The sequence below is a fragment of the Coregonus lavaretus genome (assembly GCF_964263955.1).
Source record: "Coregonus lavaretus genome assembly, chromosome: 10".
NCBI lineage: Eukaryota > Metazoa > Chordata > Actinopteri > Salmoniformes > Salmonidae > Coregonus > Coregonus lavaretus.
In genome coordinates, this window is record NC_139997.1 from 31,672,870 (window position 1) to 31,685,046 (window position 12,177).

The 12,177-nt window shown below is 42.4% G+C and overlaps 1 protein-coding gene across 1 annotated transcript in view; it reads left to right on the forward strand.

Annotated features, from left to right (window-relative positions):
- The first annotated feature begins 526 nt into the window (after positions 1-526).
- Positions 527-12,177, forward strand: part of LOC311135611 (mediator of RNA polymerase II transcription subunit 13-like) — a 104,662-nt gene continuing 93,011 nt past the window's right edge. Inside the window, exons 1-2 of the mRNA XM_084169624.1 lie at positions 527-1,072; positions 9,232-9,466. Coding sequence (XP_084025750.1) covers positions 1,007-1,072; positions 9,232-9,466 — 301 coding nt within the window. The 5' untranslated portion in view covers positions 527-1,006. The remainder of the gene's footprint in view (positions 1,073-9,231; positions 9,467-12,177) is intronic.

The window sequence follows — 12,177 nt, forward strand, 5'->3', positions numbered from 1 at the left end:
TGACCGAATGTATTAAATCATCTTGAACGCTTGGCAGCAAATTTGTTAATATAATTTATTCTCAGAGAGGCGCAACAATCATTGGGTCACAGTTCATGGCACGTGTGGCCTGGGCAACTCGTGAATTTTATTAGCGTCTCGCGTGCTTTATGTTACTACAGCATTACAATAGTGTTATAATAGTGTTACACTGTATCCCCACCTACACTGACACATTTGATTAGGTTAACGTTTTTAGGGCTTTGCTGTGATTGCGAGGACACACACCGTATGATGTAAATGTTGATGCAAGGAATGGATACATTTCTTTGTGTATGCACTAGGTGGTGCACTGTGAAAGTCGGTAAATTTAAACGTTTGATCATTAGTAACAGAATCTGGTTGCTCAGTAGCGCCTCTTGCTCTCGCCTAGCGGCAATACCCATCCGTTACAGTGTTATTACACCCCTCATGACCACAATGAGCCAATAGGCTTTTGGAGGCAGAGTTCTCCCTGTGGCCGCCATTAAAGAAAGGAATCCATGAATTCAAATGGAACTAGAAGGATCAGAGACAGAAATTATGGTTAAAATTACCGTAGAGATAGGCATATGCCAATTTCTGATTGGTTTTTAAGGATGTTATTCGTTTTTAGATCGATTTTGATGGTGATGGAGTAGAGTGACGTTTTTAGCAAAAACCGTTTTAAGCTAAGGGGGAGGGGGAGAGTTGCTTCTTTGCTCTCCTTTTCTTTTTGTTTTAAGAGCATTTTTCGGTCCGTTTAAATGTTTTACTTAATGTGTATTCAAGAGGTCGATAGAGAGGTTGTGGAGACGATATTTTAACTGCTTTTATTTTGGGGCGGACAATAGCATTCGAAGTGTTATTGAATAACATTCTCCAGCCAATTGTTTAAAAATAATTCTCGTTCATTACCTTATTATACATCTTGCAAAATACATTTGAACATCGGTCTTTATTTCCCCGGAAACTGAAATGATGGAATGTTCGATCTCGCTGTGAAAGGATGAGTTCTTGTTTTGTACCAAACGGGGCCAGCTTGGAGGATTGCCACTCCAATCTATTCTGTCTGGTAAGAGATTTAAAACTAAAGGAAAAGCAGCCATTTTTAACTAGCTGAAAAGAGCGAGCTAACGTTAGTAGCCACAGCAATGGAAAAGCAGGCAGGGCCTGCGGAGCACTGCAATTCAAACATCATGCACTAAGGCAATGTGTATTTGCATACTGTGAAGTTGTGCAAGATTAAAGAAGAATAGTGTTATCTGTCACTTGCAGCTGCATGCATGCTGTTTGCAATCATAAATGTTCAGTTTGATCATATTCAATGCATTCCAGCCCTGAGAGTCTTAGGCAATAAAAGTGCAACTAATGTAACGTGTGGTGATGATAAACATCTTAGCTACCTAGCTATCTATAGCAACGTTGAATACCATGCATGATTACATTTTTTGTCTAGTTGTTTACTTGGTTGAAGTAACGTTCTGTATCGTTATGCTTTTTATCGCATGCATTGTGCAGCATGTTTATGTGACCTAAAAATAAACCCAAGCAGTTGGCTAGCCTGCTAACTAGCTTGCAATGTTGTTCATTTGCACAAATACCAAACTAGCTAAATGGCAGAAACATTTGGCATTCGATCATGGAAAGTAAATGCTCGTGAACATTGGCTTCTAATTTAAACTTCCATGTTCTATCGTGTTGTTGTTGTCAGTGTGCGGGTGTAGTTGTGGAGATACATTGCTTGTTACGTTGTTTCTTTTAAGTAGCCAATGAAGAGTTTAGATACTGATAAATTGTAGCCTATTTGCGGGCTTACATACTTTTCCTTTGAAGTTGTCAAGTTTGCTTTCCAATCATTTGTTGTTTACATTCTTGGCTCGCGCACACCTAAAAGAGGCTGAAATATTAATAAACAATAATGTACTCTTGGATATTGTTAGTGCATTTAGAATGTACGTTAGTACTTACTTCCTGTCTAGCAAGTTTTCAAGTTGAATACATTTTTCATGACATATTAATGCGATTCACTGTTTTGTTTTTTATCTGTGTATTTATTTGTGTGTTTTAGTTCTCATAGTGCTGATTGATACTGTTGCTAGTCAGTCGTAAAACAATTGAATTATATAGCTATCATAAATACACAACCAAAAGTACCTAATAGACTCAAGGAAAAAGCTCAGACGTCCCCTCTTGTCCTTTGCACTCCTACTACTAGCTAGACCAATCTAAGAACTTCTCAGTAGTGCACCAACTATAGGTTTCCAGCAATGCATAGTATTTTTCCTGTACAGTATGTACTGTATGACAGATGTGAACAATTCCCCTTCACGAAGGTTAAATAGATAAATATTGATGGACATGAATCGTCCTTTTCCAAAGCATTTGACAGTAGAGCTGAATGAACAGGACAGGCTAGTAGTGAATGACTGGTTGCTGTATTGCAATAGCAGGGAGATATTTTACTGCAGACTAAGATGAGCTCACACACTGAACAGACATTGTGGTTTTAGGCTGAAAGAATGCAGTGAACACAGCTTGGCACTTTTCCCACAACTAATAGTTCTCAGGAGTCTTATTGCAATTCTCGTTTGTCTTTGAAGTTAAGCGGCTTTTGCTTGCACATTTCTGGGTGGTGAAGTTTGTTTGTAGATTAGTTGGTATGTGTTTATAACACATTATTTTCATAAATCAATAGTCACGCCACAACGGCCCTGCTAGACTATGTCTCTTGTCAAGATAAGTTCTCAGCCTTGGGTAGAAGATTGTAATTGTAACACTCATCAAACTCATTTAGAGCCGGGCAGGATTAGAACAAAAACCAACACTGCAGCAGACAAATGTTGTGCTGATGGAAAGGCTGGACGAGACGAGAGAGCAGACCAAGTGGATTTGCATTTCTCCCGAGTTTTCCAAGATGCAAACAGACTAGTTTCATGTGTTGCAGCGGGACGGTGAGACCGTGACAGAGAGATGCTGGTAGTGGTGGTGGGGTGTCTCTCTGTCTGCTCAGGGATGGTTTGAGCAACTTCAACTGTTGCATGTCTCTGATTCAGAAAACTTTAATGTCCTTGAGGCAATTCATTTAGCAGCAGTCAAAGTACATAAAGACAAGATCACATATTAAAATGTAAAACACAACAACAGAAAAAAGCAACAGATATTTACTTGCTGCGATTCTCACAATTCTATATGTAATGCGATTTGATGTTCCAAACATCTTGCTCACTATATGTCTGCTGCAGAGAGAGCATGAGAAAACAAGTTTTGATCATTCAGGGCAATATATACAAAAGTGCTGAAAACATGCTGGCTCACTATTTAAAAAGATGATGGAGAACAAGCTTTATGATGAAAAATACTGGAGTTTTGCATCAGGTACAGCCAACTAGCGCTAGCTAATGCTACCTACAGTAGCAAAACACTTTTTACAAATCAATACTTGGAGTCAAATATTGATATAATATAGTCCAAAAATAATATTGCGATATGTAACTGTTTACAAAAAGTTGGCAGGATAGTGCAAAGGTTTGCATGTGCATTGGGAATGTCAGGAAGGGAAAGCAAGGGAAGGGAAGGCAGCTGTTGCACTTAGTGTGTTCCACAATGGGACCTGGAGCTCTGAGCTGTGAGAGGGAAGGTGAGCGAAGCTGAGCATCTGACGAAAGGAGGGGTCGTAACCCGCAAATCCCAAACAGATTTTACATCAACTTTCTGAGTCCGTCAAATGGCTTTGCCCTCAGATTCCCCTATAGCCGCTATGGTGGTTTGCCCTGATGGCCTCGGCATCTGAAAAGGGAAACTTAACTCGACCCTGGTTCTTGCACTACTGGTGGGAGGACATTTTGCATACACAGTTGCCTACATACCTGAGCATTATACTAACACTCAGCTAGTCGTGTCAGTTTGAAGGAAACACACAGGTTTCCCTGACACATTCAGACTGTAACTCAGATGTAGACTATATTTTTAAAATATTGATTGATTGATTGACCGCAGAAGGCACACAGACTCTTGCCGGCGCAATCTGCCTCTGGAAGATTGCCACATAGTATTTGCAGAGAATAGCCTAGTTTATGGATTGAAAGCTTGGACTTGATCTTTGACAGGGAGAGCGGCCATTCCACGGCTTTGAAAAGCCTAACATTGACAGAGAAAAACATAAAAACAATTCAGAGCTGTCATCAAAAGATTCAGAGCTGTCATCAAAAGAATGGATTGTGTGATGAAAATAAATTTCTGAAGAAGAATAAGTAAGACGGGCATATATGCAGGCTTACAGTCCAAGCACCACCCGTTTCAGAAACAGTCAGTTTCTATAATTGCGGAGGATCTGGTTTCACACTTAACAATTTTTTCCCTCCCTTTTATTTCCGTGCAGCACAGATGTTTCTCTGCAAGATGCAGGTGTCAGGTAGTTCCTCACACCACTATGTCTGCCATCGTGAGAGAGAGAGGGCTTGGTGGATGGAGTTTCTGAAACAGAAACTGCAGCAACAGTAGTAGTATACTGGTGAAAGGAATAATCTAAACTCAGCAAAAAAAAGAAACGTCCTCTCACTGTCAACTGTGTTTATTTTCAGCAAACAACATGTGTAAATATTTGTATGAACATAACAAGATTCAACAACTGAGACATAAACTGAACAAGTTCCACAGACATGTGACTAACAGAAATGGAATAATGTGACCCTGAACAAAGGGGGGGTCAAAATCAAAAGTAACAGCTGCATTAAGTACTGCAGTGCATCTCCTCCTCATGGACTGCACCAGATTTGTCAGTTCTTGCTGTGAGATGTTACCCCACTCTTCCACCAAGGCACCTGCAAGTTCCCGGACATTTCTGGGGGGAATGGCCCTAGCCCTCACCCTCCGATCCAACAGGTCCCAGATGTGCTCAATGGGATAGTGATCCGGGCTCTTCGCTGGCCATGGCAGAACACTGACATTCTTGTCTTGCAGGAAATCACACACAGAACGAGCAGTATGGCTGGTGGCATTGTCATGCTGGAAGGTCATGTCAGGATGAGCCTGCAGGAAGGGTACCACATGAGGGAGGAGGATGTCTTCCCTGTAACGCACAGCGTTGAGATTGCCTGCAATGACAACAAGCTCAGTGCGATGATGCTGTGACACACTGCCCCAGACCATGACGAACCCTCCACCTCCAAATCGATCCCGCTCCCGAGTACAGGCCTCGGTGTAACGCTCATTCCTTTGACGATAAACACAAATCCGACCATCACATCTGGTGAGACAAAACCGCGACTCGTCAGTGAAGAGCACTTTTTGCCAGTCCTGTCTGGTCCAGCGACGGTGGGTTTGTGCCCATAGGCGACGTTGTTGCTGGTGATGTCTGGTGAGGACCTGCCTTACAACAGGCCTACAAGCCCTCAGTCCAGCCTCTCTCAGCCTATTGCGAACAGTCTGAGCACTGATGGAGGGATTGTGCGTTCCTGGTGTTACTCGGGCAGTTGTTGTTGCCATCCTGTACCTCTCCCGCAGGTGTGATGTTCGGATGTACCGATCCTGTACAGGTGTTGTTACACGTGGTCTGCCACTGCGAGGACGATCAGCTGTCCGTCCTGTCTCCCTGTAGCGCTGTTTTAGGCGTCTCACAGTACGGACATTGCAATTTATTGCCCTGGCCACATCTGCAGTCCTCATGCCTCCTTGCAGCATGCCTAAGGCATGTTCACGCAGATGAGCAGGGACCCTGGGCATCTTTCTTTTGGTGTTTTTCAGAGTCAGTAGAAAGGCCTCTTTAGTGTCCTAAGTTTTCATAACTGTGTCCTTAATTGCCTACCATCTGTAAGCTGTTAGTGTCTTAACGACCGTTCCACAGGTGCATGTTCATTAATTGTTTATGGTTCATTGAACAAGCATGGGAAACAGTGTTTAAACCCTTTACAATGAAGATCTGTGAAGTTATTTGGATTTTTACGAATTATCTTTGAAAGACAGCGTCATGAGTTTAGTAGTACAGCAGCTCATACTTGATGTACCGGTAGGCTATAGGCCTATATGATAAATGAACATGGGCTTGTGAATAGTGTCTTGTCTGGAACAGCATTTGAATGCCCTTGAGCAAGATTCCTGATGTGAGATATTTGCTATGATGTTGCTTGATGAATTGGTAATGTGTGAAGAGGCTGGGAGTTGGTGTTCCTGCCAATCATAATAAATCCTAACAATGAAAAACATATGTAGGGACACGTGGGAAAGAGTAGTGTTGAGGAAAGTCTTTTTTATTTTATTTATAGTCATATCTTGTAAATTTTGATAGATTGTGTCACTAAACTCAACAGCCTGCTTCGCTTTCAATATTTGGTATAAATCTCTCTTAAAAAATAAATCTATATTTTTGTCGTTACAGTTGCTCATAGTAGTTACAATTGCTCATAGTAGTTACAGTTGCTCATCATATTCTAGTCAGATCATTGTAGCGTTTTGATATCTGTGGCGTTCTGACTGGCCACTGTGGCCAGCTTATGGCCTTCCTGGCTGCCATGTTATAATGGATAACTAACTTGTTGTTGTGGTCCAGCTTGGGTCCAGTTGACACCACAGAGCGCTCTGTTTTGACAACACCACCCCCCACCACAAATCTCCCAGCTTATCCCCGGCTAGGCTAAAGACTATTGCGCCGCTACCACAACCATGCTTAATCATTCGCTCACGCTCATAGTGTTTCAATTGATTGAAATGTACCTGCCAATTTCATTGTAATTGTCTATTTCTAACAAAGTCAAAGTGACAGTTTGTCAACTTGAACATATCGCCTGGCAGCGGAAAATAGCCCGCCTCAAGAATCTGTAGAAGGCCCAGTTCACGCAAATCAGTTGTGCTGCCAGGATAGATAGGAGGGCCAGCTCCATCAAGAGAAGTACTGTAAGGCAATATAGCAACATAGGTTGTGATGATAGTGTTGGTCTTTGCAGTCGTTCAGTGTATGACATGGGCACTGAGTGTAAGCCTAAGACACTGGAAGGCATGATGTATTCGGAGGTGGGTGGTGTGTGTGTGAGAGACAGTGTATAGCCTCAGTGTAGGACATGGACCCAGGAAGCGCTGACTGGTTGTACGTACGTAGGGCCTGCTGTCTGATGAGCCTCAGCCAGCCGCCAGGGGTAAGCAGGCAGCTGTAGCAGTGGAGCGTAATGTTCCTGCCTTAACACTTCATAACCCTGTAGTACCCTGTGCTGCTGCCAGTGATTTACAACCTATGAATTTCTCTGTGTTGTGTTCCCCCTCTCTGTAAAAGCCGGACAGCATTGGTTTATACAGAGCACACTCCCCAAAGCACTCATCATTAAAAAGGATTAAGGTGGTCAGAGCCCATTTACAAGCATTAGGGAGGTTTTTTTCTCAGAGCATTGAACATGTTGTTCATGTTGTTCATGTTGAGATTGAAAGCACCTGAAGCTAAAGTGCACACAATTGGAACAAAAACAAGGCAATGCTATTTTTTGCTGCTTCGCTCTTTAGAAATGTTTCTTTCTGTTTATATTGAAGCCTTTCCTCTAGGTCTCCTATCTATCTATCTATCTATCTATCTATCTATCTATCTATCTATCTATCTATCTATCTATCTATCTATCTATCTATCTATCTATCTATCTATCTATCTATCTATCTATCTATCTATCTATCTATCTATCTATCTATCTATCTATCTATCTATCTATCTATCTATCTATCTATCTATCTATCTATCTATCTATCTATCTATCTATCTATCTATCTAATCTATCCTCCACTCTACATCTTCCTTTATCTCTCTCCTTCCGATATCTCTCCTCTCTCTCCCCCCTCTATCTTGTTCTCTTCTTCCTCGATCTCTCTGTTTTCCCCTCTCCCTTTCCTCTCTTTGTTTTTCTCTTCCTGTGGCTGCCTGCCTGTGTGTCTCCTTGTCATATGTGTTTCTCCTGATGAGGTGGAGGCTCCATAAAGGATAATTAATGCTTGCTCTTTAAACGTTTAATGTAACACTAGAAAAGCCTGTCCTCTTTGGACCCCCCTTCAGGCCAATGGGGAGTAATTTTGACTTAACATTCTAACAGTCTAATAAATACACTGAGTATACCAAACATTAGGAACACCTTCCTAAAATTGAGTTGCACCCCCCTCTTTTGCCCTCAGAACAGCCTCAATTCGTCGGGGCATGGACTCTACAGGGTGTCGAAAGCGTTCCACATGGATGCTGGCCAATGTTGACTCTAATGCTTCCCACAGTTGTGTCAAGTTGGCTGGATGTCCCTTGGGTGTTGAGCCATTCTTGATACACACGGGAAACTGTTGAGCTTGAAAAAATCAGCAGCGTTGCAGTTCTTGACACAAACCGGTGCGCCTGGCACCTTCTACCATACCCTGTTCAAAGGCACTTAAATCTCTTGTCTTGCCCCTTCAACCTCTGAATGGCACACATACACAATCCATGTCTTAATTGTCTCAATCTACACTGATTGAAGTGGATTTAACAAGTGACATCAATAAGGGATCATAGCTTTCACCTGGTCAGTCTATGTCATGGAAAGAGCAAGTGTTCTTAATGTTTTGTATACTCCGTTTACATTTCATGTATGCTATTTGAAAATTAATACTTTGGTGTTTATTGGAAAAATAATACTTTGGTGTTTATGAAGGTCTTGGGTAACATTAGAATATGAAAAAATATTTTTAAACGCTAGCATTTTCATTAGTTTATGTTACCATTTTTTACATTAAAAAAAACATTTTTTGTCATTTAGCAGGCGCTCTTATCCAGAGCAACTTACAGTTAGTGAGTGCATACATTATTTAATTTTTCATACTGGCCCCCCCGTGGGCCAGTACCGTAGGCTATCTGTTGCCACGTGCTCACCTGTCTAATGCTTGGAAAAAGTGATATTTTGAAATAGAGCTCATCTCTTCAATTTTGATAGATGGTTTGGAAAACCTCAGAATCTGCTCTTTCTGATACTATATAGAAGCGTCTTACCTGCATGTGACAATGTAGGAGGATTTGAAAAAGTCACTTTTCCTCTTAAAACTGCTTATAACACATTCTGTTTGTGATATCGAAATTCTAACAACATGCAGTACGTGTGTTAAATAGACTTATTTAGGAAAAGGACAGAGGGGGGCAATTTCAAAATGATCCCCTTGGCCTTTCTAGTGTTCAAATATTTACCCACAGTTACCTGGCTCCTGTGGCTGTTGCAGTGGCTGACTCCCTCCCTCCCTCCCTCCCAGGCTGACCTGACTGGGATCAAATGGAAGCGGTACGTGTGGCAGGGCCCCACCTCTGCGCCCATCCTCTTCCCGGTGACCGAGGAGGACCCCATCCTGTGCAGCTTCAGCCGCTGCCTCAAGGCGGACGTGCTGAGCGTGTGGCGGCGGAGCCAGAGGCCCGGACGTAGGGAGCTCTGGCTCTTCTGGTGGGGGGACGACCCTAACTTCGCCGAGCTGATCCATCACGAACTTACAGGTGAGACTGAGGATAGAGGGAGTGGGCGCTCATACACACACACACACACACACACACGCTAACCGGAATAGAATACCTGCCATGGTCCAATAACTTCAAACAGCAGTACTAAGCCTGTGTGATGGCTTTGGCTTATATATATATTTTTAATTGTATTATACAGTGAGGGGAAAAAGTATTTGATCCCCTGCTGATTTTGTACGTTTGCCCACTGACAAAGACATGATCAGTCTATAATTTTAATGGTAGGTTTATTTGAACAGTGAGAGACAGAATAACAACAAAAAAATCCAGAAAAACGCATGTAAAAAATGTTATAAATTGATTTGCATTTTAATGAGGGAAATAAGTATTTGACCCCTCTGCAAAACATGACTTAGTACTTGGTGGCAAAACCCTTGTTGGCAATCACAGAGGTCAGACGTTTCTTGTAGTTGGCCACCAGGTTTGCACACATCTCAGGAAGGATTTTGTCCCACTCCTCTTTGCAGATCTTCTCCAAGTCATTAAGGTTTCGAGGCTCAAATCAAATCAAATCAAATTGTATTGGTCACATGCGCCGAATACAACAGGTGCAGACATTGCAGTGAAATGCTTACTTACAGCCCTTAACCAACAGTGCATTTATTTTAAACAAAAAAAGTAAGAATAAAACAACAACAACAAAAAAGTGTTGAGAAAAAAAGAGCAGAAGTAAAATAAAGTGACAGTAGGGAGGCTATATATACAGTAAAATAAAGTGACAGTAGGGAGGCTATATATACAGGGGGGTACCGTTGCAGAGTTGCAGGGGGGGTACCGTTGGCTGACCCATTTTCAATGCCCTGGCTGAGGGAAGGAGGTTCTCACCCAAGATTTGACGGTACATGGCCCCGTCCATCGTCCCTTTGATGCGGTGAAGTTGTCCTGTCCCCTTAGCAGAAAAACACCCCCAAAGCATAACGTTTCCACCTCCATGTTTGACGGTGGGATGGTGTTCTTGGGGTCATAGGCAGCATTCCTCCTCCTCCAAACACGGCGAGTTGAGTTGATGCCAAAGAGCTCCATTTTGGTCTCATCTGACCACAACACTTTCACCCAGTTCTCCTCTGAATCATTCAGATGTTCATTGGCAAACTTCAGACGGGCATGTACAGTATATGTGCTTTCTTGAGCAGGGGGACCTTGCGGGCGCTGCAGGATTTCAGTCCTTCACGGCGTAGTGTGTTACCAATTGTTTTCTTGGTGACTATGGTCCCAGCTGCCTTGAGATCATTGACAAGATCCTCCTGTGTAGTTCTAGGCTGATTCCTCACCGTTCTCATGATCATTGCAACTCCACGAGGTGAGATCTTGCATGGAGCCCCAGGCCGAGGGAGATTGACAGTTCCTTTGTGTTTCTTCCATTTGCGAATAATCGCACCAACTGTTGTCACCTTCTCACCAAGCTGCTTGGCGATGGTCTTGTAGCCCATTCCAGCCTTGTGTAGGTCTACAATCTTGTCCCTGACATCCTTGGAGAGCTCTTTGGTCTTGGCCATGGTGGAGAGTTTGGAATCTGATTGATTGATTGCTTCTGTGGACAGGTGTCTTTTATACAGGTAACAAACTGAGATTAGGAGCACTCCCTTTAAGAGTGTGCTCCTAATCTCAGCTCGTTACCTGTATAAAAGACACCTGGGAGCCAGAAATCTTTCTGATTGAGAGGGGGTCAAATACTTATTTCCCTCATTAAAATGCAAATCAATTTATTTTTGACATGCGTTTTTCTGGCTCTCACTGTTCAAATAAACCTACCATTAAAATTATAGACTGATCATTTCTTTGTCAGTGGGCAAACGTACAAAATCAGCAGGGGATCAAATACTTTGTATACATTGTATATATTTTTAGAGTTTATTAGTCACATACACAGGGTCACAGATGTAATTGCAGGATACAGTGATATTCTTAAGCTCTGAGCTCCAACAGTGCAGGTCAAAAAGAGAAGTGAATGAAACAATAATACAAATAATATTAATAATATATACATATTTACAACTGTAACAATTATAAATGTCCATTGGGGGGTGGGGGCAGGGTAAAATGTCTGTGGAGGGGAGTAGTATATCCCCGATGGAATGCCCTATAAGGGGAGCAGCAGGGGGGAAAGTGAGAGGTGAATGAAACAATGATAAATATAAGACTGAAGAATACAGTCCCAGCAAAGGCCCTCTCAGACCATGTTTCAGATTGCCTTTGCTGCTCACAAGAGATAAATGAGGGATTCATGTTTCTTTCAATTAACCTTTTTACGCATTCATCTAAGGTTACAGAGCTGGTTAAATGGGTGATTATTGTAAAAGACTGTGAAAAGGAGCCTCTTGAGTGCTGCAGACCTCAGAGCAATACCTAAGCCTGTGGTGATAATGATGATAGTTAATGTGCTGGTGTCAGAATGGTGTAGGTGGATGATAGGAATCAGGCGCAGGAAACCAGGAGGACGTCAACAGAACTTTACTAAGTCCAAACACAAGTATAAGTCGCCAACCCAACCGGGTGGCGCGAACAATTACGCACGAAATACACAGTGCGAGAAAACAAGGAAAAGCGCACACAGTGCGAGCTCTCGTAATACAACACAACGAGAGAACAAACTCGAAGAGGCAGGCTGACATAAACAATCACGCATAACACCTGACCCAAACAAACAAACTAAATAAGGGGAACAATCAAGACACAAATAAGGGACA